The sequence below is a fragment of the Mesoplodon densirostris genome, chromosome 16 (assembly GCF_025265405.1).
Source record: "Mesoplodon densirostris isolate mMesDen1 chromosome 16, mMesDen1 primary haplotype, whole genome shotgun sequence".
Classification (NCBI taxonomy): domain Eukaryota; kingdom Metazoa; phylum Chordata; class Mammalia; order Artiodactyla; family Ziphiidae; genus Mesoplodon; species Mesoplodon densirostris.
In genome coordinates, this window is record NC_082676.1 from 21901336 (window position 1) to 21927039 (window position 25704).

General features: G+C 52.5%; 1 protein-coding gene across 2 annotated transcripts in view; it reads left to right on the forward strand.

The window, feature by feature from the left end:
- Window positions 1–25193, forward strand: part of TGM2 (transglutaminase 2) — a 32182-nt gene extending 6989 nt beyond the window's left edge. The window contains exons 3-13 of one of the 2 annotated variants that reach the window (XM_060077685.1): window positions 1903–2145; window positions 5756–5874; window positions 8574–8702; window positions 9714–9891; window positions 12179–12314; window positions 12960–13063; window positions 14644–14886; window positions 16682–16954; window positions 21272–21432; window positions 22424–22560; window positions 23320–25193. In XM_060077685.1, coding sequence (XP_059933668.1) covers window positions 1903–2145; window positions 5756–5874; window positions 8574–8702; window positions 9714–9891; window positions 12179–12314; window positions 12960–13063; window positions 14644–14886; window positions 16682–16954; window positions 21272–21432; window positions 22424–22560; window positions 23320–23470 — 1874 coding nt within the window. In that variant the 3' untranslated portion in view covers window positions 23471–25193. The remainder of the gene's footprint in view (window positions 1–1902; window positions 2146–5755; window positions 5875–8573; window positions 8703–9713; window positions 9892–12178; window positions 12315–12959; window positions 13064–14643; window positions 14887–16681; window positions 16955–21271; window positions 21433–22423; window positions 22561–23319) is intronic. The other variant, XM_060077686.1, reaches the window with a different exon arrangement.
- Window positions 25194–25704: the final 511 nt, after the last annotated feature.

Genomic DNA, 25704 nt, shown 5'->3' on the forward strand with positions numbered 1-25704 from the left:
TCTGTATCTGTGAAGTGATTCAATTGAACTAGACAATTATCGCGTTCCACTCCAGTCTCAAAATCTGTTATTTGGCTTGGGAATTCTGATTTGTAATGGTCTCTTTGGATGACACTGGGGATAGCTCATATTTACTGCATAATTACTATGTGCTAGTCACTGGTTTAAACTCTCACTGATTCCTCTAAACAGCATTAGAAGGTGGTAGTGACAATAATAAATAATAACTATTATTTATTGAGCACTTACTATGTGCCAGGCACCTTGCAATGTGCTTTACAAGCGTCACCTTCTTTGAGCCTCACAATGACCTTATGAGGAGGTACTGCAATTGACCCCATTTTACAGGTAAGGAAACTGAGGCACAGAGAAGCTAAATAGCTTGTCCAAGGTCACAGAGCCAGTTTCAGACCTGGAGTCGAACCTTTCTAGGCATGTAGTCTAAGCCTGTTTTCTTCTTTGATGAGAAAATCGCAGATCAGAGACTGGTGACTGGTGACCTGGTGACTTAGCCCAGGTCACACAGCACTCAGGGTCTAAGTGGTGGAACCAGACCTAGGCTGGCTCTCGGGCCCCAGTGCTGCCCAACTTCTCCCCTAAATACTGGCTCCGGAAGACAGGGAGCATTTAAAGGCTTACAGCTGGCTCCTGGCACTCAGACAGGGCCCCAGAGGCCTGTGTCATGCCTGTTAGCTCATAGTTATATTTGGGCCTGGGAGTGGGTGGGGCTGGCAGGTAGCCCCTCAGTGAGCAGGCCCCCATACTGTCAGTAGTGGTGGGGGGGTGGGTAGAGCTGCAGGGAGGGAGATGCAAGAATAAACAGAAACCCTCCCAAGCAGCCGCCCAACCAGGCAGAGAAGATTTTGTTTCTTCTCTGCGCCGCCCAAGTCCAGAAAGAGTGACCAGCACCCCTCACCCTCCCCATGACTCAGACCTGCCTTCATGGGCTAGGCCCTGCCCTCCATCTGAAAAAGAGCCAGTTCAAGGCAGGCTCTCACTACACTGAGCCCAGAAACCCCCCGACTAGGGAGCATCCCTTTTGGGAATGAGAGGCACCTTGGGGGCAGCCCAGGGCCTAGAGATGTGGGCTCAGGTGTTAGCTTTGCTGCAGACCCCTGGGATGTTCTTGGGAGAGCCCTTCTCTCTGAGCCTCAGTTTTCCCTCCTGTACAAGGGGTCTTTGGAGAAGCAGTAAGTGCCAAGGTGCTTTGTAAAGTGTAAAAGGCTGTAGGGAGGTGAGGGATAGTTCTGGCTTTTCGTGGCTGCCTATGGAGATACAGAGGCAAAAAGTTGGAGGGGCCTTGGGAGATAGACACCTAGGTCTGCATTGGCCAGCACCCTCTGCTAGCCGAGAGCAAGCAGGCTTTCAGACAGGCCCCACTGGGGACATCAGAGGACCAAGGTCCCATTCTACTCAGAGTCTCGGCTTCTTTTTCTGAAAGTTAAAGGATTTAGGCAGGAGAGGAGGACCTTCGGGGAGTATCTTGCCTAATTCCTGTCCATGTTACAGATGGGCAAACTGAGCCCAGAGAAGAGAATGGTCTTCCCCAAAGTCACGCCAGTCCAGAACAGTGTGACTGTGACCCTGTCCCAGGCCACGCTGTCCCCTCTTCCAGGAGAAATCTCCCAGGAGATTGAGGACGTGCTGTGTGCCTGCAGCTTTTCATGTATTCCCACAAAACCATCCTGCACACTTTGGGGTCTGATCCCCATTTTACAGATGAAGAAGCTGAGGCTCAGAGAGATGAAACCTGTCCCCAAAGTTCCCTCAATGGTTAGTGACAGAACTAGGCCTCAGACCCAGGCCCAGGGGACCCCAGACATGTGTTCTGCTCCTGCCAGCCCTGGCGCTCACCCTCCCTCACCACCCCTGGCTCACGGCCCCTGCTTTCTCCCTCTGCAGGCCCAGTCCCCAGCGAGAATGCCGGGACCAAGGCCCGCTTCCGGCTGTCCGATGCTGTGGAGGAGGGTGCCTGGGTGGCCACGGTGGTGGACCGGCAGGGCAGTGCCCTCTCGCTGCAGCTCTGCACCCCAGCCAGCTCCCCCATTGGCCTGTACCGCCTCAGCCTGGAGGCCTCCACTGGCTACCAGGGCTCCAGCTTCGTGCTGGGTCAGTTCACCCTGCTCTTCAATGCCTGGTGCCCAGGTGAGCTGCGCTTCATCCGTGGGGTGGGGAGATGGGCAGGTCTGGACCCACCCATGGGAACCACTGAGGGTGGGAGGATGGGGCGGAAGAGACATCCAATTGAATTGAGTGAGGCCTACTCTATACAGTTCCGTGCTCCAGCCTCCCTAAGACCTTGTGATGTCAGAACTCACTTATTCCCATTTACAGAGGAGGAGACAGGCTCGCGGAAGCAAAATGACTTGCCCCAGCCTACATAGCTACGAAGGGATCTCACCCTGTGTCTGAGGCCCTGGCACTGTGAGCTGGGCCTGGAGGTGACCCAGGTTCAGAAGCCCCGTTCAGGAAAGGGCTGCCCAATGGATGCCCAGGGCCGCAGCTTTATGCCTGGCTCTGTTTCGTGGGGCTCTGTTTTAAATCCCACTGGACTGGCTTGGGGAAGGGAAACAGGGAGGTGGAGGGGTAGGGTACCCAGGAGAGGTGGGCAGGAGCAGTTTGGTCACCTAGGTGTCTCCTTATACATTCTTTCAGTGTGGCTCTCAACAATCCCCAGGGGGAGAGGTTAGCATCCTTGTTTTACAGACAGTAAACTGAGGCTCAGAGATAAATGGTTTTAGGCAGGTCCTTCAAGGAGCAAGTGGGCGATGCTGGACAAAACTAGAGAGTCAGGGAGAGGGCTGAGTCTATCTCGAGCAGATGGGAGGAGACAGGGGCCTGTGATTTACAAGACAGTGGGCTCTCTTTCCTTCCCGCTCCTATGGAGCCCAGCAGAGAGAGGGGCCTTGTGGGCGGGCCCAACCTGGGAATGGGCTGTCCCTCCTCAAAGCCCGGGCCCAGGGCAGAAATTCTGGCCTCTCCAGCATCAAGACAACCAGCTTCTTACTAGGCCACTGCTTTCTTTCTTTCTTTCTTTTTTCTCCATTTTGGGGCATTTTATTTGAACAGAAAGATTTTTTTTTATTTTCTCTTTTACATACTTTGGCTTTTATTTCTAATTATAACAGTAAGACATGAGAACACCCTCTTTATAAAAGCTTTAAGCACTACAGAGAGACAACCCCCCCTTGACTCTCTTCCTTGGGAAACACCATTATTAGATGTCTTTGGGGGGTTTATCTCCTTAGATTCCAATGTATGTGCCTGGAGACGTCGCTGTATTTTTTTTTCTTCCAGTTTTATTGAGATATAATGGACATACAGCACTGTATAAGCTTAAGGTGTACAGCATAAAGATCTGACTTACATACATCGTGAAATGATTATCACAAGTTTAATGAACATCCATCATCTCATATAGATACAAAATTAAAGAAATAGAAAAAGTTTTTCCTTGTGTTGAGAACTTTTAGGATTTATTCTCTTAAGAACTTCCATATGTAACATACAGCAGTGTTAGTTACATTCATCATGTTGTACAAGACCTCACTGCATTATGGGTTTCCCTATCTTTCTTAAACTTAAAAGAATCTTACCATATACATCAGCCTACAACTTGGGTTGGTTTTTTTCTCCCTCTACTGTACATCTTGAGGCTCTTTCTGCATCAGTCTGCAGACATCTGCTCATCCTTTTTAAGAGCTGGGAGTGCCCTGGGTCTTGCCGGGTGGTTGGTTCATTAGTCTGGCTCCCACCCACAGGCATGAGTTGGTTCCCAGTGGCTTATCAGAGGGAGGAGCACCCTTGATCACATGCCCTGTGGCCACACGGAATGGTTTCTCAGGACAGAAGTGGCCTTGCTGGACCCACTGTCCGCTCATTTTGATTTTAGTCAATGTGAACGAACTTACAGCTAGTTGGCAACCCTACCCGCAGGGCAGGAACGTGGCAGTGCCCCTCCCCGACCCCAACACCGTGGGGTTTCAGAGTTCAGGGAACGGGGAGTGAGGGTCTGGGGGATGTCCCCTTCCTGTGGCTTGGCCTCCTCCCTGCCCGGAGGGTTGGGCTGACAGTCAGCCAAGCAGCACAGTGACTAAAGGGACCCACATCCCAGGACGGGAACTGGTGATGCGGAGGCAGGAAGTTGGGCTCAGTGGGGGTGGGCACGCTAGGGGAGGAAACTGCTCTCCCTCTGGGGGAAGGGGGGATCTGCCCGTGACCTGGGGGCCTCCCGTCCCTGAGCTCCAACATGGTCAGGATCGGGATCTAGCGGCCCCAAGGCCTCCACCTTTACCAGCTAGAGACCTGAGCAGGGACATCATAGTCCCAGCTTCCTGGGCTACGGTGGGGACAATTCAACATGTGCTGACACTTTCACTGGATGAGAAAGTACTGTGGGCTTTTTCTTCTCTTAAATTCTTCCTCCCACGCTGCCCGCTGATTTACAGCCACATAGTTCATTTATCTGAAGGCTGATGTTTATTGCGCAATCTTCAGAGCCACAGGGCAGGATGCAAAAGACACCCAGCCACTTTCACATTTGCTTCCTCCAAGCTATAAGGTTGCTGGTTGCTGTAGAGGAGCCCAGGGGTCTGAGGGGCCGGGCAGCTGCATCCCAGGCACTGGACATGTTTCCCCAGGCTGATTTCAGTAGGCACGCTGCCTGGGCCCGCCATACTTTTAGGGACCCATGAAAATGTGTTAATTTCTTTTAAAATCAGAAGAAACAAAATGAATGTTCAGGCCAGAGAATGTGTTTTAACATATAATATTAATATGTTCATCATTATACCAATGCAGTCATAAAATATATTTTTGTTTTTTTATTTTTTTGTGGAGGAAGGAGCCCACGGAGACAAAAATGCCCAGAGCCGACCAAAGTCATACCATGGCTCTGGATTTCCCCTTCCCAGCCTCAGTTTCTTCACTTGTGAAGTGAGGATTAGAAAGGCCAGGTTAACCTTTGCCTTCCTGTCATCTGGCCCCACCGCCCCAGGCCCTTTTCTGTCGGCGCTAGCCACAGGGAACTAAGTGCCCTGCGTTTTCCAGCAGGCACACCTCTGCTCTCTCTGGTCCTCTGCTTAGAATGTCATCCAGGCAACCTTCAGATGCCAGCTGACCCCCCAAGCTGGACAAGGACCCTCCTCCCCTGAGCTGCAGTGACCCTTTCTTGGCTTTCTCTCCACCTGAATGATGCTTCTTCCTCGCACTGGCTCAGGGCTTTAGCTTGCAAAGCACCTTTCAGATCTGGGATCACAGTTTACTCCTAGAGAACACAGTCAGGTGGCAGGAGAAGAAGTGACCTGCCCAGGGTCACACAGCAAAGGAGACTCAGAGCTAGGGGGTTCCTGACTCGTGGCCCAGCGAGTGTGCCTGTCTCTTGTTTTGGCATCAGTTTTCCCATCTGTAATATATTCTTGAGCCTCAGTTTTGCCATCTGTAAAATGGGGGTTCCAAGGATCCCTTCCACATGGGACTTTTGGAGAGATTAAACAAGTTAATATATGTCATACATTTCTCATGGGTCCTGGCACACGGCAAGTGTTGGATAAAAGACAGACATTGCTGTCACTGATAATACCTTATCTCACTGATATGGGATTATTAATTAATTATTAGTTTTTCTGATTAAAAGAGAGAAAGGCCTCTGAGAAACTGACCTGGCCCTGGGGAGTTGGCACCCCGGCTGCCACGTCTGTGGGGAACCTGGGCCTTGCCAGACCTAGAGTTGAGGCCCTTTCCTTTTCACCCACAGCGGACGCTGTGTACCTGGACTCAGAGGAGGAGCGGCGGGAGTACGTCCTCACCCAACAGGGCTTCATCTACCAGGGCTCAGCCAAGTTCATCAAGAGCATACCTTGGAATTATGGGCAGGTAAGGCCACACCCTGCCCCTCCCAACCATCTTAGGCCCACTTTGTGCTGGGTCCTCGGTCTGAGACAGTCAAAATCAAAGTCAGAAGTGTGAGCAGGTCTGAGTCACCTACGCCATGCTGTCAAAGATTCAAGGGCCCTGAAATGGTTAGAGGCTCAGAGAGGGCCCAGGCCAAGCCTGAGGTCATACAGCAAAGGGTGGCCCTAACCACTGTGGGAGCAGCAGCTCTGGATTCAAGGTGGGAAAGAATAAGAGGGCCCCTGAGAGTTGTGGGGCTGGCAGGTGCTCCATGAGGGAGAAGGGGAACATTCAAGGCCATATATCAAAATAATGGGCAGCACTGGAGAAAGCTTACGATATGCTAGGCATATGCTGAGAGGGGCTTTAAACCATTATCTAGATCAGTGGTTCACAAACTCGAATATATGTCAGAATCACCTAAAAAAAATGGGTTAAAACACAGGTTCCTGGGTCCCATCCCTGGTTTCTGATACAGTAGGTCTGGGTATGGGCTGCGAATTTGCATTTTTAACAAGTTCTCAGGTGATGCTGATGCTATTGATCCAGTGATACTTTGAGAATCACTGTTGTATCAGCTAGCTACTGCTGACTAACAAACAAGTCCAAAACTTGGAGGCTTGAAAAAACAATCATTCATTATTTCTCATAAATCTATGGGCCAACCAGGACATGACTGTCTAGGCTGGGCTTGGCTGATCTCAGCTGGTTGGCTCATAACTGTACCATGTGATTCCTCCTCTTTCAGCAGGCCAGCCTGGGCTGGTTCTCCAAATCAATACTCTTATTTCCTCTGCTATCCAGCACCCCATAAAAATTCATTGAGATATTGCTGAGAAAACTCATGAAGCAAGAACCATCACACCCCTCGCCCTTCAACCTCCTGGTGTATTAGTGGGTGTTGGCCTCCTGGGGTAGGGTTCACCTTGAGATTTCTCTTAGCAGCCCCTGGATCAAGGTCCATGTTCAAGACTAGGGAGTCCTGCCCTGGGATCATAAGATGATCCCTGAGATCTGGGGCTCTGGCCTCAGTTTCCTCTTCTGAATATTGGGGATAATAATTGCAAAACTGTCTGCCTCCAAATAACCGCAGAAACCCTGTAGCCCTCTGTGGGATATAAATGAAATGGTGATATGACTGTGATGCATAAAATACATCAAAAAATGAATTGGCTCTTATTTCCCAGGGCTCTGTATTCTCCCCTGAGAGACAGAACAAAGCCAACTCCTCCCTTTCATTTTCTGAGTTCCTGGTCTGTGTCCAGGTTGTGCGGGGCCGTGGGACATGGCCTTGCAAACTTCCAGAAGTCATCACTAGCCAGGATGATAAGACCTAAAGGAAGGAAGGGAATCAGGCAGTTCCTGAAGTAAGCAGCATTTGAGCTGAGCTTTGGAAGAGGTGGGTGCCTGGTATTCCAAGCAAAAGGAACAGCATGAGCCAAAGTTCAGAGGTGGGAAAGTTTATGTTGTACCTAAGAAGGATGTTACTGTTTGGGGAGCACTTATATGAGAAGGGGCCCCAGGAGATGACGTGGGAGAAGTCAGCAGTGTTCAGGTTGTGAACAGCCCTGAATGTCAGGCTGATGGCAATAGGGAGCCACAAAATGAATGGTTCAAGCCAGGGAGGGCTATTCTGCATCACGGAGGGAAACCTGCGATAAGGCCTGGTTTGGGACAAGACCACAGAGATGGGGAGCAGGGGGCAGACAGGAGAGCCCTTGAACATGACAGATGGGTGGTCCGATGGAAGGTGACATGGAGAGATTTTGAAAAACATAACATCTGAGTTGCAAGGATGAGGAGGTGTGTGTCACACAGAGAGAGGCAGGAAGAGCATTCCAAGCAAAGGAAATAGCAAGCACAAAGGTCCTGAGGCAGTGCAGTGAGCCTGGAGCAGAATGAGTATGGGTGAGAGCGGTGAGAGATGAGGTCAAAGATGGGGTGGGACACAGAGCTTTTTTTTTTTTAATTAAATTAAATTTATTTTTTATACAGCGGGTTCTTATTAGTTATCAATTTTATACACATTAGTGTATATATGTCAATCCCAATCTCCCAAGTCATCCCACCACCACCACCTCCCTTCCTCCGCCTGCCCTGCCACGTTCCCCCTCCTTGGAGTCCATACGTTTGTTCTCTATGGGACACAGATTTTAATGGGCCTTGCAGGCCACAGGGAAAAGTCTAGATTTTACTCTGGGTGCATCTTTACAGTCTATACTTTGGTTCCAATCCGAACGGTGTGTGGTGATGGGATGGGGAAGGAGGGGAGGCTCATCAGCTCTGCAGGGTGAGTCAGGCTTTAGGGAAGTGAAGACTTGGCGGTGGGGGAGTGCAGTGGCTGGGCCTGAGGTGAGTCGGAGGGGAGGGACGCTCCAGGGACGCTGGGCTTTTCACTCTGGGCTCTACTCCAAGCTCCTAGGACCCCCCCAGCCTGGATGCAGTCACACCCCCTCCCCCTTTCTCACACACTCAGTCATTGTCCCACCTCACCCCCCCTTTCCTGGGCCAGGAAAAGCTGGCACCACGGAGATGTGACAGACCCAGCCCGAGCCTCCGAGCCTCCGATCTGGTGTGTGAGACAGAACAGAGGGGTCCCACAGCTGCTGACTTCAAGGCAGGCTTCCCGGAGGAGGTGACTTCTCAGCTCCCTCATCCTCCCCTTGTTTCCTCTGACACAGTTTGAAGACGGGATTCTGGACATCTGCCTGATGCTCTTGGACGTCAACCCCAAGTTCCTGAGGGACGCTGGCCGCGACTGCTCGCGCCGCAGCAGTCCAGTCTACGTGGGCCGGGTGGTGAGCGCCATGGTGAGTGAGTAGCAGGCCTGCCAGGCCCCGCACTGGGCATGGTGGGGGAACCCAAGAGATGGGTGAGTCCCAGCTAGGAGACCTTGTATTTGGAGAGACAAGGTACAAATGCGGGTAATGCCATGTGGTCCCTCAAAGCAATCCATTCATTCATTCATTCACTCACTCATCCAGCAAGTATTCGTCAAGTGCCACCCACATCCTAGGCACCAGGGAAAAGCAGGTGTAAGACATGAATGGTCTCTAACTTCATCGAGCTTCCGTTCTAGGGTGTGTGTGGGAGGAGACAGGCGGAACCACAGTATCACATGAGCGCACAGTCGTAAGTTACGATGCACTCACCAAAGCGGCCAGATGTGTGACAGTGTCTGAACACAGGGCCTAACCCCAGCAAGGGGCTGGGGGACCTCCCTGAGTGAGGGGTCCCGACTTGACGTAGTAACTGGGAGGACAAGAGCATCCCAGGCGGAGGGGACAGCTTGTGTGCAAAGGCTCCCTGAGGAGGGACGACTGTGGCAGGTTTGAGGAGCAAAAGGGGGGCCAGTATGGCTGGAGCAGGGCACAAGCAGGAGGGTCGGATGCAGGTGGGCTGCAGGGGGGGCAGGGCCAGACGGTGCGGGCCTCAGGGCCACGGTCAGGAGGCTGCATTTTATTCTCGAGGTTCTGGGAGTCTGGGGGCAAATGACACAATCTGGGCAGGGGCCAGAGGGGGTCTTTGTAAAACTCAGGTCACGCCGTGTCACTCCCCTGCCACCCCGTGGACAAATTCACATCTCCAGCATCACCCTCACGACCTTGACCCCTCTCTGCCTCCTCCCTCCCGCTTCTCTCTCCGGCGCCAGCCGTCTCTAACCTCCCAGTCTGTCACACCTTGGGATCTTTGCACCTGCTGTTCCTTCAACCTGGAACACCCTTCCCTGCCTTTCACCATGTGCTGAACTCATGCCCACCCTAGTGCAGCCGTCACCCTTTCCCCAGGCTTGGTCCCTCTGACACTCTCGCTGGTTGCAGGTCAACTGCAATGATGACCTGGGCGTGCTGCTGGGACGCTGGGACAACAACTACAGGGATGGCATCAACCCCATGTTCTGGATCGGCAGCGTGGACATCCTGCGTCGCTGGAAGAATGGCGGCTGCCAGCGCGTCAAGTATGGCCAGTGCTGGGTCTTTGCTGCTGTGGCCTGCACTGGTGAGCGGCACACGGGATGTGAGAGGGCCTGGAACCGCCCTTGGCTTCTGTGAGCCCGGGTCCCTGCAACCTTCTCCCAGGCCTGATGTGTAACGGAGCCAGGGAGATTCGGTCAAATAAGGGGGCGTCTGACCCCCGTGGTCACGGGGTTTCTGCAGGGAGCTGAATGGTGGATCGGCCCAGGGACTTGAGACCGACCGCCCGGGGTGAATTCCAGCTCTGCCTCTGACCCCCGGAGGACTTGGGCAAGAGAACTGGTGTCTCCAAGCCTAAGTTTCCTCATGTGTAAACTGGAGACAGCAGAAACTGACCCAAGTCCCAGGGAGCGCTTAGGACCTGGGGAGATGTCACTTAGCACAGTCTCTGGTTCAAGTTAGGTGGGGTTTGTGGCTTTCCGGGGAAGCTGGGATTCCTCAGCTGGATCTTGGGGCATTTTCTCTGTGTCCATAAGTCGGCCGACAGTGATTGGATGGACGTTTGCAGTGACGGGCACAGTGACACACTTTTCTGTTTGGCCAGCCTGCCCATACCCATTCCTCTCTGAATCATTACAAGCCGCTATTATTAGCTCCCCTTAGAGGAGGAAATGGAGGCTCAGAGAAGAGAAGTGGCTTGGCCAAGGTTCGCACAGCTGGTGAGTGGCACAGCCAGGCTTGGAACGAGGTGGGCCCGCCTCTGGCACAGCCTCCTGGCCTTAGACTGTGATGATGAGGCCTCCCGGGACACCGCCCCTGGGACAGGAGTGGAGCCTTGCTCCCTGGGCAGCGGGGACAGGCCTCCCCAAGCCTCAGGTCTGTACTCCGAAGCCTGTCACATGGTGGGGCAAGGCCTGGGGTTGGGACATCAGCCCTTGCCATGGGCAGCAGAGCGTCCAGACTCTACCCAAGTTGAAGGGCACAGGAACCAGGCAAGAGGTGAAGGGTCACAGCTGCTCCTTCCTTCCTCCTCCCAGTGCCCTCATGTCTCCTGGCCAGAATCCAGGGCCATCGGGGAAGCTCTTGCCCTGGTTGATGGTGGGCACAGGGCAAAGGTCACATCCCTGCCCCTCCCCCGTCTCAAAGACTCAACCTCAATCAAAACTAAAAGTAAAACAAAGGTCCTACTGATTATATTTAGTAGGACTTTCTGTTTCACTTCTTTTTTTAGATGTTACTTTCTTTACCTTACCCTGAGACTATGTTACTTTTACATTTTACATACAAAGTAACATAAAAAACTGCAGGAGGAAGAACACCCATAATTCCCTCTGTCCGGAGCACCTGGCATCACCATTCGGGCAGGATTCACGCCCGGGGTCTTCGTCCCTCCTCTGCGGTCTATAGATGCCACTTGACATCCTGCCTTTTTGTCACCTATCATTCCAACACCAGTCCCTTTCCCAGTTACTCCGGGCCCTCTGTAAACTGTGCTGAGGCACAAATGCAGGCCCTCCTGGTCCACGATGGAGTCCCAGTGCACCTGAACCCCAGGCTAGAGAGGAGGAAACAAGGCCCAGAGAGGCGAAGGGACTGGCCTCAGGCCACACAGCCTGAAGCAGCTGGGGCTGGAACGGAAGGGCTCCTGACCTTTGTTCCCTCTTCTGCTTGCCCCGCTGTTCACTCCTCACTCTGAATCTCTGTCATTACTTCTTTCCTTCCCTTCCTCCTTTTCTTTCTACCTCACCCACTCCTTCATCCCATTTGACAAATTAGTCTGTGCCAGGCCTGTGCTGGGCTCTGGGGATATAAAATAAGACAGCTCGCTCACTGCCCTCAGAGGATAAATTAAAGAATCCTTCACACACCTGTATATTGAGAATGATGATGAGTCCCCAGTTTTGCTATGAATGCAAATGATGGGGTAATCTAAACCTTGCCGGGTGGCCTTCCTGGCCCAGGGAACAGCATATGCCAATGTCCTGGGGCTGTTGGCAGCATGGAGTGCTGGAGGAGCAGTGAGGCCAGTGTGGCTGGAGCAAAGTGTGCAAGAGGTGGTCAGGGGCCAGACCCTGCAGGGCAAGGGCCACGGTGGAGGTCTGGCCTTTGACCTCGAGGGCTGTGGGGAGCCATTGAGGGTTTAGCAGAGGACTGTTAATGTCAGATTTGCATTTAGAGTCTGTTGTTAGCTGTGATGTGAAAGGGAAAGAGTGGACATGGGGCAACCAGCGAGGTGGGTGCCATTGTCCGGGCAAGGGGATGGCACAACCTTACCAGTGTGCAGTGCTCCCACGTGGAGGCCCAAGCAAAGCAGATGTCTCTAGGGCCTCAGCTCATCCCCTAAGCTCTCTCCACCGTGTCCCCCGACCCAGTGCTGCGGTGCCTCGGCGTCCCCACCCGCGTCGTGACCAACTATAACTCGGCCCACGACCAGAACAGCAACCTGCTCATCGAGTACTTCCGCAACGAGTTTGGGGAGATCCAGAGTGACAAGAGCGAGATGATCTGGTGAGGGGGGCACTCAGTGGGAAGGATCCCCTGGAGAGGAAACTTGGGGCCATTTCTCAGAGGAGGTCACATTTGAACTGGGTTAAAAGTTGAACAGTGTTTGGACAAAAGGAAGCGGGCCTTGGAGAGGCTCCGGGAGGGGGACGGCAGGAGCAAAGGCCAAGAGGAAGGAAAGTCAATGCAGGGAGCATGAAAGGGCGTCAGGGAGAACACACCGTCCGGGGTCTGCACTGCCGGGCTAGGGGTCTGGTCTTGATTCCAAAGGCTTCAGACTGGAGCGGGGTGTGCTGGTGACGGTGGGGACAGATCGGAAGCAGGGGGCGGGGCTGTGGTCCAGGTGGGTGGTGGTGGGGTCTGAATCCAGGCAGAGCCTGTGAGCTGAAAAAGAAGGAAGAGTCGAGAAATTAGGAGGTCCGGTCAGCTGGGCTTGCAGAGCCACTGAGGTGAAAGGAGGAGGGGAGAGGGGTTGAGGACTCCCAGTGTAGGAGGGAGCACCCGACTGGGGCCCCCAGAGGAAGAGCAAAGTGTGTGGGGGGATGTTCCAGGGTCAGCTTAGGACAAGGCGAGTGTGGACAGCCCGCAGGAGGTGACCGTGAACGTCTGCGTGAGAGTCCTGGTCCACGTTCTGCTTTGTTTCCCCAACAGGAACTTCCACTGCTGGGTGGAGTCATGGATGACCAGGCCTGACCTGCAGCCGGGATACGAGGGGTGGCAGGCCCTGGACCCCACGCCCCAGGAGAAGAGCGAAGGTGGGTAGGCAGGTGTGGCCCCATTACCGAGATGAAGAAACAGAGGCTGGAGGGGACCCACTCAGCAGAGGGGCTCCTCAGCTGGAGAGGGGCAGAGCTGGGATGCTAACCCAGCTCTGGCTGACTCCAAAGAACATTGAGTGTTGGGGGACCTCACTGATATTTTATAAAACACCTCTTTTATAATTTGAAAAGGAATTCATGCACATTGTGGAAAACAGAAAATATGGAGAAGCACAAAGAAAAAAAGTCAAATAGCATCTTTGTCCTCTTCCCCCCAAGAAATTTCATTAACATTCACTCACAGCTTCCAATAATTTCAAATGAATCCTTCGTCAGAATAATAGTTTAAATACACACAATATAACACCTAGGGTTCAATTACATTGCAATATAGTTATCAAAAATTTTTAAAATAAATTTGTGATATAGTAATATATGCTTTATATAACAAGATTTATTAGTAGAATCAATAAGTTCCATAATTTTGTGGTAGAGATGAACGCAATCTATATTTCCAGTTATCTGTAACAACTATAAAGAGATATAAAAATATCTGTGGTTCTTATGAGTGACAAGTCATAAGTGCACTTAAGACTGTGGTTTTTGGTCTTCTTTCACAGTCGAAGGAAGTGAAAACAATGATGTAATTTTTTCCCATCCAAGTTTATGAACTCCTGAATTCTATTTGCTGTGCCTTGGGGGTTCCATGGACCCCAGGTTAAGAACTCTTCCTGCACATGGCCTTTCATCCTGGCCCTGTCACTTCTCCATATAGCATTAGCATTTCTGTATCAGATAGTTTTCTGTGATTTTAATTTAATGTTACCACATTCCATCAAATGGACGCACTGTAATATAGCTACCAAGACTCTAGTCCTCAACGTTTAAATCTGTGACCAGGCAGTGGTAAACGACACCCAGATAAACATCTAGCTCTCTTGTTCATTTCGTTAGCACACACTCCCTGAGTCAGTGTCCCACACTGACTGCTACTCTCAGTCTGGGCAGGAAACCAGACAGACACACACCCTTGTAAAGTATTGCCTACTGTTGGCTTCCTCATTTCCTTAAGTGCCTTGGGATACATTTCTGTTTATCAAACACATAGCCATAAGTGTTTGCCAATCCTCATTAGGTAGGTACAAATATCCCCACATGAAGCCAGGACTCAGAGAAGTTAAGTGACTTCTCCAAGGTCACACAGCTAATAAGATACTGAGCTGAGATTTGAACCCCAGAAGCTGGGCTCCAGGGTCCCCTGGAATTCTTTTTTTTTTCCTTTCATTTTTTTGTCTTGTTGCATGCCTTGTAAGATCTCAGTTTCCCAAACCAGGGGTTGAACCCCAGGGCCCCGGCAGTGAAAGCGCAGAGTCCTAACCACTAGACCACCAAGGAACTCCCTCCCCTGGAATTCTTAATTCTTACCTGATGCTGCCTTCTTAGAAATGGAATCCCTGAGTCAAAGGCTATATGGTCTCCAGGTTTTCAGCTACGTGTGGTTGAATTGTGGAAGATTTTGGAGGTACCACCCTCCCCTCAGCCCAGGCTCGTCTTACCCTCCTCCTCCTCCCAACCAGGGACATACTGCTGTGGCCCGGTTCCCGTTCGTGCCATCAAGGTGGGCGACCTGAGCACCAAGTACGATGCCCCTTTCGTCTTTGCCGAGGTCAACGCCGACGTGGTGGATTGGATCCGGCAGGATGATGGGTCCATGCACAAGTCCATCAACCGCTCCCTGGTCGTTGGGCAGAAGATCAGCACAAAGAGTGTGGGCAGAGATGAGCGGGAGGACATTACCCACAGCTACAAGTACCCGGAGGGTAGGGGCCCTCGGCTCATCACTGCCTTGTGGATAAGCAGCTTGTTTACCAGCCCAGAGGGCGTGTGTGTGTGTGTGTGTGTGTGTGTGTGTTTTCTGGCAGCTTGCAAACAACAATGATCTGTAGGTTACTCTCCATTTCAAGAAATTCCTTAGAATCAGGTGCAAACTTGACAAACACACTGGGGGCAGGGGGACAGTGGTAAAGGATTATTCATTTAGGAAAAGAATTCTATATTCCACAAAAATATGTCGTTTGGTTTTTAAGCCTCACTTTCTTTGTTAGTTTGACTCAATAAAACTGAAAGGGATGGCTGTTATACAAGAGAGGCTTTCATCTTAACAGAAAAATCATGATGTCCATGTTGTTTAACAGAGCTTATTAGTGGTGGGAGCTCCAAGAATAGATGGTCAATTCCATGCTTTTTTTTTTTTTTTTTTAATCTTTATTTATTTATTTATTTATTTGGCTGCACTGGGTCTTAGCTGCGGCATGCGTGATTTTTAGTTGTGGCATGCGGGATCTTTAGTTGCAGCATGAGGGATCTAGTTCCCTGACCAGGGATCGAAGCCGGGCCCCTTGCATTGGGAGCACGGGTCTTAACCACTGGACCACCAGGGAGGTCCCTCCATGCTTTTTTATTGCAACCTATTTGTGCTGAAGAGGCTTGGAAGTCCAGAGGGGCCACGGAAGAGAAGTTCCTGGAACTCTGTAGTGTTAATTGTTTTAGCATTTCACACACAGGTGGGGAAGTGGGCATGAAGGTAGATTGGAAAGGTTTAAAGAGAAATGGACCAAAAGAAACTTAAAGATAATAAGATGGGCTCAATCAGACACAAAGATGAAGCTTCTTTCTGCTACTAATATTAAATCAGTAGTGGGAAAAAGATGTGGTTTACTTTAAAAATTGAATTTGAGCACATCCAATGGCCAATTCAATAGACAGATATTTTCTAAGCATCTACGGTCTGTGCCAAGCACAGTAGGGTTCACAGAAGTGACTAAGAAACCACAACCTTTATCTGACCCCTGCTGACTCTCCAGGGCTGACTGGGGATTGGGTAATAAGTGGCTGTGCTCTAGTGGGAAGGGCTAAAGCAGAAGGAAAAGATGCTTTCCCTGGCCTCTGAAAGGTCTAGAGCTGATGATTTGATAGAAGAAATAAATATGTACCCAACAACACCGGGGACAAAAATAAAAGGCACATGGGGAGAAGTAAATGGAATATAAAGCAGGGGGCAGTCATTCCTACTGGAAAGCTCAACAGGTAGAGAAGGGAGGGAAAGGATTTCAGGTAGAAGTGGTCCCTGTGCAAATGCTTAGAGGTGAGAAAGTTCTCATTGTATCAGTGCCTACTAGGCACCAAACACTGTTGTAGGCATTGGGTATGACTTAAGATTAAGTAAAACACAGTCTTAGTCCTCAAGAGGCTTGAGAGTGTAAGCATATGAACAGAAAAAAAACCTGGTGGGCCAAAACACCATGACAGGCAATAGGCAGCTATGAAACTCCAAAAGACATTGTGACTCTTTGATCCTGGGAAAGGAGGAGTCAGAGAAGGCATCCTGGAAGAGGAGTCATTTGGGGATGGGTCTTGAGGGATGCATAGGAGTTCACTTGTGGAAAGTAAATAAAATACTCTTTCCTCCTCCTGGCACAGTAATGTAAAGAAGGGGCTCCCTCAGGGGTGCTTTGAGTCACCAGGACTCTGAGAAGCCAGCTTGCCCTGCTCCCAGCCTCCTTCTCATTGATCCCCCTTCCAGCTGTGATGAAGCTCTCTTCCGTGTCCCCACAGGGTCTGCAGAGGAGAGGGAAGCCTTCACAAGGGCCAACCACCAGAACAAACCGGCTGATAAAGAGGAGACAGGGGTGGCCATGCGGATCCGTGTGGGCCAGGGCATGAACAGGGGCAGCGACTTCGACGTCTTTGCCTACATCACCAACAACACTGCCAAGGACCACACTGGCTGCCTCCTGCTCTGTGCCCGCACCGTCAGCTACAACGGGATCCTGGGACCCGAGTGTGGCACCAAGAACCTGCTCAACTTTTCCCTGGAGCCCTTCTCTGGTAAGGCCCTGTGTTCCTGGAGCAGCTGTTGACCACCCTGACGACATGCTAGGTCGTGCCCTGAGAGCTGAACGTGTGCCATCTACCTCACAGACACTCCCATTGCCCTCACTGTGGGTCAGGCCCTGTCCTCGCACTTTATAAATAGCAACCCAGTTCCTTCTTATAACAAAAGTAGGAGGTAGATTCTTTTATGGCCCCATTTTCCAGATGAGAAGACTGAGCACAGAGAGGTTAAGTAACTTTCCCAAGGCCACACAGGAAGTGACAGGACAGAGACTTGAACCTGTACTCGTAGCAACTATTCTATTTCATTCCATCTCATCTTCACAGGACCCCTGACTGCTTTCCCAGACTCTCTGCTGCCCCTTCCAGCAAATTCCTTTCCTCCGTCTCCAGCAACTCACACTACAGGTGCCTCTCCCCAGAGCCCCTTTGAGAACCTCTCCTATTTCTCTGGAGGTTCTCAGGCTCAGAGAGAAGAGATTCAAGACCAGCACTACCCAGAGAACTTTCTGTGATATAAGGATGTCCTGTATCTGCGTTGTCCAGTGCGGTGGCCACTAGCTCCATGTGGCTATCGTGGGCTTGCAGTGTGGCTGGTGTAATTATGGGACTAAAGTTTTAATTTCACTTAAACAGCCGCATGTGGCCGGAAGCTGCCATACTGGACAGTGTGGCTCTGACAGTGATAGGAAAGGAAAGGCTCTGATCTTTTCCTCTTCCATGGCTCCAGTGCCTGGCCCGGCCTCCCTGGGAGCAGATCCCCTTCCCCGTTTGGGGCTGAAATGATGTCAGTAGCTCACCCAGCCCTCAGCCCTGGGCAGAGCCTCTGTCGCTCTGGCTTCTTGGTCGGACGCCTGCACAGTCATCGTCCCCTTGATCCCTTTCACTGCTGGCTTTGTCACCACTACTGGTTATCTCCCTAAAATTAAGCTGGAGACCCTGAGAGGGGCTTCGGCTGCCGAGGTCACTTAGGGAGGCAGCACGGAGCCCAGTCTCCTATCCCCCCCAGCAGCCCATTCTCCATTCCTGCACTTGGAGCCTGTGGGCATGGGGAGGGCAGGGGGGTCTTCGAGTTGGGAGAGGACCTGGGGTCAGCATGATCTGAGTAGAACATCAGTCAACCCTGGGGCCTCTATCTCAGGCCCATCTCAGGCACCCTGGAGCCACACACCAGGACAGAGCAGACCCTCTGTCAGGGTCCCTGAGCAGCGGCAGACTCTAGGGGCAGAGCCACGTGGCACCAGGGCTGGGGCCCCAACACTTAGGCGTGTTCGGAGGCCAGACTTGGCTTTGAATCTGGCCTCTCCCACCTTCTATTATTATTATTATTATTATTAATTTTGGCCACGCCATGTGGCGTGTGGGATCTTAGTTCCCCGACCAGGGATCCAACCTGTGCCCCATGCATTGGGAGCCCGGAGTCTTAACCATTGGACCACCAGGGAAGAACCTCTCCCACCTTCTAGATGTATAACCTTGGGCCTTGAATCACACTCATCCATCAAATGGGGCATTAGCATGCCCCTCATGGGCTGCGAAGGAGATGTGTGCTCAGGAAAGATCTGGAAAGTGTATAATGGTGCCTGGACACGGGGGAGCTCTTCACTCTTCGCTGAGCAAGTGCCGACAGGTGTGGGGAGGCCGAAAAGCGTCTTTCCTGAACCCTGCTGTGCCAGGCAATGGTCTCAGGGCCGGGCTCAGTGCTTCCTGAGTCACTGCCAACCTTGCCGGTGTGCAGAGGACCCAGCTCTCATCTCCACATCCAGGCCCCGAGGCAGGGGCAGGGCTCCATCCCTATAGGTGTGTGGGGTGGTCGGGATACCGAGGTCCTAGTTCCTGCAGTTCTGCCCACAGGCTGTGGGCTCCTGGGTACCTCTCTTCTCCATTCCAGGCCCCGGGTTCCCCATTTGTACAAAGGCTGGTTCATCTTTGAAGAGCCCTTCCAGCCCCTTTGTGTGAATGCACACGTGTCAGTTCTTCCTCAGGCTCAGAACCGCTTCAAAGGGAGGAACTGCTTTTCCTGGAATGTGTATCGTAAGGTGAACTCCAACCTGAGCCAGGGATGCCAGAATAACTTCCACCCAGGCTGCTGTTGAGTCACCCTTTGCCTCCCAGATACCCTCAGGCCTTTCGCAGCATTCTTCTGCTTCAGCCACAGCCGCCAGGGTTTCTTCCTGAGGATGTGTTCACAGCGGAGGGGTCCCTCCTGCTACGGAGACCTCTGCGGGGCACAGCCTGTCGGGAGAGGGCAGAGGAGGGCAGTGGTCCTGCGTGTTGCCCTCAGGTGGGGCTAGGCCAGGATGCCCTATTGAGGCCTCCAAGGCCAAAGTCAACCTGAGAGTGATTCTCCCACCCTGTGAGACCCTGAACTTTGTCTGACTTGCTGGTTATTCTTTGATGATAAGATCTGGGGGATTTCCATGTGCTAGCGGACAGGAAGCCAGGCCTAGGACAGCTGAACTGAATCCAGCTGACCCCCACCCCGCCTCCTTGCTCTCTCCCTTCCTGCCACCACCCCCCTTCTCTCTCTCTGGATACCCTCACCCCTCCAGGTGGGTCATGAGGAATGCAGGCAGCGTGATCTCTGTGATGATCAAAGGAATCATCTAAGGAGTGAATAGACACTAACCGCAAATGTTTCCCTCTTTCAGCCAGCATCTGGCCCGAAGCCAAGGCCAGGGCCCCTGGCCTGTAGATGGCAGTTCTCAAAGGTCCAGCCCCACCCTGGCCTAAGCCTCCTGGAAAAGTTAACAGCTGGGGCCCCCTCCTCCAGGCCCCTGGAGGACAATGGTTGCCGTCTTTCCTGTGGAGCTGGTCAGAGTTTCCACTGTGCTCCACCAGGTCCTGACCCAGGAATTCTCACTCCTTTTTGTCCTTTTTGGCAGAAGCTTTGGTTTCCCCCCCACACACACATCATCTGAGCAGAGGTTGGGGCAGATCCACCCCAGGAATGAGTGACTAGAGTGCTGGGCACACATTTTCCAGAGAGTGGGACGGGGAACACCAGTGTGCCCAGCCAGGACCTGGACCTTGACTCATGCAGAGAGAAGGTGACCGTCTGCTCAGGCCTTCACGGCCCTAGAGATGACCTCCCAGCGGGTGCTCACTGGCCCGGGCACCCCAGACCCTTGCTAACCTCCCTCTTTAACAGTAAGCTCAGGTCTCAAACTCAGAGCCCTCAGCAGCTGAGAATATTGGCCCGAATTGAATAAACATGACTTTGTTTGCTGGTGTTTGTTCTTACCAGCTTCCTGCTACTTATGGTAAATGAGACAGGTTTTCTGCAAATAATGATGAAAAGGTTCCCTAAGCAAAAAAGGTTAAAAAGTGTAAAGCGAGGGGACTGAAAGAAAAATTATTTCATGAGGAGTTAGTTACTCAGACATGTGAAAAATCACATGAATGGCTGGAGTTTGGGAAACGCTGGTCTAGTGCAGGGACGGAGGGACAGATGGCAGAAAAAGAAGAAACAGCATCTCCCGTCGTGGCACTGGGACAGTGAGGAGAGGTTGGCTGGGCTCCACGGAGCCCCAAGACCATCCCTCCAACACTGTTGTTTGATGGGGGGAAGCCCGAGGAGCAGAAGGGATTTTTCCCAAGGTTCCCTGCGACCGGGTGAACAAGCAGGGCCTGTGGAGAATCAGTCCTGTGCCCTTTTCACTGCTCCTTTCTGCCTCCTGTAAGCTGACCCCTGGTGCCATAAGGCTTCAGTGTTCTTGTCAGAGAAATGGGGCTGCAATCCACACTTTGCTTCTCTGCAGCGGGAGGGGTTGGCCCTGCCGGCTTTTTTCTCACCCCTATCACTTGTGTGGCTTTTGCTCTGAAATGACCTCTGGTCTTAGCTCTGCCCAGCGGGTGCCAGATGTCCCAGGGAACAGAGGGAACAGAGGAGAAACAGAGAGGGGAGGTCATCTTCCCAGGCTCACACAGTCAGACTGTGGCCAAGCAGGGCCAGCTCTCCTGATCTGAACACTTACTGGCAGAAGTGTTTCTTCATCTGTAAATGGGTGCAATTCTACCGACCTCATGGGGGGAAATGGAGGTCCTGAGAGGTGGAGTGACTTGCCCAGCATCCCCAGTTAGCGAAGGGCAGAGGCAGGATTAAAGCCCAAGCCTCCCCTCCCCACTTCCTCCCTGGGAGCCTTGGAGCCAGGGCAGGTGAGGGAAAGTGCTGGGACATGCCCATCCATTCACCAGCTGTGTGACCTCGAGTTCATTCCTTTCCCTCTCTGTGCCTTGTGGAGATGCCATAGGAGAGGTGGGGGCCACGATTCAGATGTCATGCGTGCTCTCCCCTCTCCCCTCCTGCAGAGAAGAGCATTCCCCTTCGAATCCTCTACGAAAAGTATTGTGACTGCCTGACCGAGTCGAACCTCATCAAGGTGCGGGGCCTCTTCGTTGAGCCAGCGGCCAACAGCTACCTGCTGGCTGAGAGGGACATCTATCTGGAGAATCCAGAAATCAAGATCCGGGTAAGGGCTGGCTGGGTCCCTGGACAGGTGCCCACACGTGCATGCACCTCCCTCTCTACAACCTCAAGATCTCTGATGCCCCAGGTTCCTCAGATCCTAGGTTCATCAAAGAAAAGCATCATGAAGCAGAATTTGGGACTCACAGCCTCTAGGAATGAATCCTAAAATTCCAGAGTAGTAGGATCATGGCACTTAGGGAGGGATCTCAGACTCATGGACCCTTAAAAGCTAAACTACTAATGCTAGATTCCCAGGTCCTGGGGCCCTGGTGGGGCAGGAAGGGATGTGTTGTTAAGGGCACAGACTCTGGAGTCTATTTATTCATCTATAAAATGGGTGTTGTAAGGATTAAATGTGCATCTACAGGAAGCACATAGAACCATATCCAGCACATTATGAGGGCTCAATAAAAACTGACTATTCTTATCACCACCTTCATGGTCATCGTAGTGATTCACTTGGAGGAGTCACAGCCCCAGATCCCCAAACGCTGCAGTTACAAATAAATGGTAAAGAGCAGAGAAGGAGGGAGTGAGCGCTGTGTGCCAGACAGTCTGCTAGGAGCTTGCACATATTAGCTCAGTTAATCCTCAGGAGAGCCCTGCAGTCAGGCATTTCTCTCCTGTGAAGAAACCAAGGCTCAGAGAGGGTAGTAACTTTGCCAAGGTCACACAGTGAGAAAGGGACAGAGATCAGCCTGGCTCCAAAGACTCTGATCTTTCCACCCTAGACCCTAGAATGAGGGAGGCATTTTACACATCCTGTGGGTTGCGTGGAGCCTCACTTCAGCTCCATGAAGGAGGCCTGGGCAGGTGTCGTCATCTGTGTTTTCCAGATGAGGCGAGGAATGTTAGCGGCGGAGCTAGGCAGGCATTGGGCCAAACTGCAGCAAAGATGGAGATGGCCCCGTTGGGACCCTGCATGCCCTTGAGGGGCTGTGGACTGCTCTCCCTCCGTGCTGCCCCTTACATCTGCCCCATGCCTCCTCTAGATCCTGGGAGAGCCCAGGCGGAATCGCAAGCTGGTGGCTGAGGTGTCCCTGCGGAACCCGCTCACCGTGCCGCTGTCAGGCTGCACCTTCACCGTGGAGGGGGCGGGCCTGACCAATGAGCAGAAGACCGTGGAAATGTAAGTGCTGGTCCCTCCAGCTTGGGGGCCTGGGAGCAGAGGGCAGATGCTGCGGGGGGAAGGGCACCCTCCGGCACTGAACCCAGGCCCGTAACCCCCTCTTCTCCCTTCCCACACACCCACCCACACACCTGCCTAATATTCCCCCGTGTCTATGCCCCAATACCCACACGTTAGCTGCGTTCTGTGCACATGTGTTCACAGACCTAAACAGGTACACATTCACTAAGCACCCACCTCGGGACACCCGAGTCCTCACATACACACAGGTGTACATGCGTGCCTGTGTGGTGTACCCTCATGGATACATATTTATATATACGTACACTTACGAGCATACACACTTCTTCTTTGTCACTTTTTCATTGTAATTTACAGAGTAAAGCATACAAGTCACGTATGTACAGCTCAATGCATTTTCATGCATGTGGTCACGTGAGCATCCACACTCTTACCCCCAAGCACACCATCCACTTTCATGTACACACACACACACACACACACACACACACACACACACACACACACACACACACACACACACACACACACACACCAGCCCCTCTACACATAGGAGGGCAGATGGCCCAGGCCTTCGGAGAGTGGTGAGCGGGACCCGTTTTATTCTGTTGGCACAAAGCTATACATCCATGGAGTTTCTGGGCTAAGATCTCAGTAGTCACGTGTCATCCTGGCCTGTCCCCCTCGTGGGGACGAGGCCAGGGCCCTGACCTCGCCCTCTTTCTCTCTCCCTCCCAGCCCGGACCCCGTGGAGGCGGGGGAGGAAGTCAAGGTGAGGGTGGACCTGGTGCCTCTGCAGGCGGGCCGCCACAAGCTGGTGGTGAACTTCGAGAGCGACAGGCTGAAGGCCGTGAAGGGCTTCAGGAACGTCATTGTTAACACCTCCTAAGGGCCCCCGTGCCAGCCCCACCTGAGCCAGCCGACGGCCCCCAACTTGACCCCAATCTTTATCCCAAGCTAATGAGCAAAATTTGCCCCTTCTTGGACCCCAGACCCCAGGGCAGGGTGGGCTGCCTATGGGGGCTCTTTGGAATCGAATGTACTTCCGGCCCATCTGGTCCCCGAGCCTGGCTCCCCACCTCCCTCACCTGTGAGGAATGTTTTGGGCCTCCACAGTAGGAGCCCTGATCTTGGCTGACTGGGCCTGCGGGGTGGGCCGGGGAGGAGGGACTCCAGCCTCCCTTCCCAGCCCAGATGCCATTTGGAAAGCCACTGACCACCCGCCATATTGTTTCATCAACTCCAGAGCCCCTTCCCTGGGAGCAGGCGAAAAACAGTGTGCCCAGGGACCAGATCAAGGAGCTCAGCTCCCTAGGGTGTCCTGAACCCCTTCCCCAGATTGTGCCCAGGCCCCAGGGGCCGTTGGCAGAGCCTGAGCAGGTGCAGATCGGGAGGGTCCCAGGAATAGTCCAGACCCAAGCTCTCCCCACATCCCAGCAGCCCCGGCCCAACAGTACCCCCACACCCCGCAATTGTGAGGCACCTACTAAGTGCTTCCTGGGCTCACACGGCCACCAACCCATTTAATTGCCATGGGAAACTGCAGAGTGGGAGCTGCTTTCTCGTTGAGGAGACTGCAGCTTGGAGAAGGGAGGTGGCCCGCCCTGCACCACTGGATATTTGCAAGGCTGCTTAATATAAAGGTGCAGGAATGGAGCCAGGCCTTCTGACTCTTGAGTCCAGGGCCCCGTTCACCACACCAGCCCTGACCTGACTGTCAGAGGGGCCATTTGGGGCCTGATCAAAAAGGATCCAGTTAGGATGAGGAGGTGGGGAGGAAATTGGAGGGGTTAGAGCCCTGGGTTTGAGCCCCAAGTCTGGCCCGCCACTGCCTTCTCCTCTCTGGGCCTCAGTCTGCTCATCGGTCACAGAGTGGTTGAACCAGCTCATCTCCAAGGCCCCTTCAGCTGTGCACTTCTGTTGCCTTATATGACTCAGCCTTGCCAATGACATTGAGTCTTACTCCCTGGCTTCACAGAGCCTTAGGTCACAGGCCAGGATGTTTCGGAGAATGAGACCATGACCATGACCACCTTCCTGCCCCCAGCCCTGTCCGAGTCCCCCACCTGTGCCCAGGCATCTTCCTTCAGAGCCCAGTTCTAGGGGAAAAGAGCCCCAGAGCCCCTGTCCTACCCATGACCTCACCCACCACAATGCGTAGACTTCACAGGAGGCTTAGTTGCCTGTGCTGGTCACTCACCAACAAGGCTGGCATCTCAGCCACCCCCTCTTTGAAGAGCCAGGGCCCTGGAACACAGCCCTTGCCCCTGACTAAGCTCGGGGACCCCACAAGTTGCCATCTCTGACTTTACCCCTCGCTCTCTCCATGTGACTGGGCCTCCCTCAGCCTGGAAAAGGGAAGCGGGGAGAATTCTGTATCTGGAGTGGGGTCAAAGCCTCCAGAGTCCCCCAAATCGCAGAGAGGGATTTGGGGAAAGTCACGCTGCTGCACTTAGAAGTTTCTGCTTTGCACAGGAAGAAGCACTTGAGCCAATATATATATGTTCTATTCTATATACATATTGCTCAATTTCTCTATGGTTTTATAAATACTTTTGGGTTCCAAGCAAGCCGTAGATGTGCTTTTGAGCCACACAGAGCAAGTACTGAAATAAAAGAGCTTATTTTTCACATTCAAACCAGGTCTGTTCTGTTCGCTGCCTGCTTTTGAGGAGGGTGGGTGGGTGAGCTCACTTAACATCTGGACCAGCCACTTCCTGCCTAAGAGCCTTTCCCTAGCCTCAGCACCTCCCTCAGATCGAAACTTTACTGGCATTCAATGCTCTACAACTGTCCAGCTCCACCTCCAGCCCCTTCTCCAAACAAACCATGTTCAGACCAGAATGAACTGCCTGTATCTCTTCTAACATCCTGTGTACTTGTCAACCTCTTAGCTTGGAATCCCCCTCTTTTTCCTTACCCAGCTTGTGAACTCCTATTCAAAGTCACCTCTTCTGTGAAGCCTACCCAGATTTCTTCTCAGAACCCTGGAACATGGACAACTCAAACATTTATCACAGTGACTTTTAGTTCCATGTTGATATACCTGTCCCGCTCCCCATCCTGTCTGAAGTCCCCAAGGGCAGAGACCAAGCATCTCTTAAACAGACACTAATAAATGCT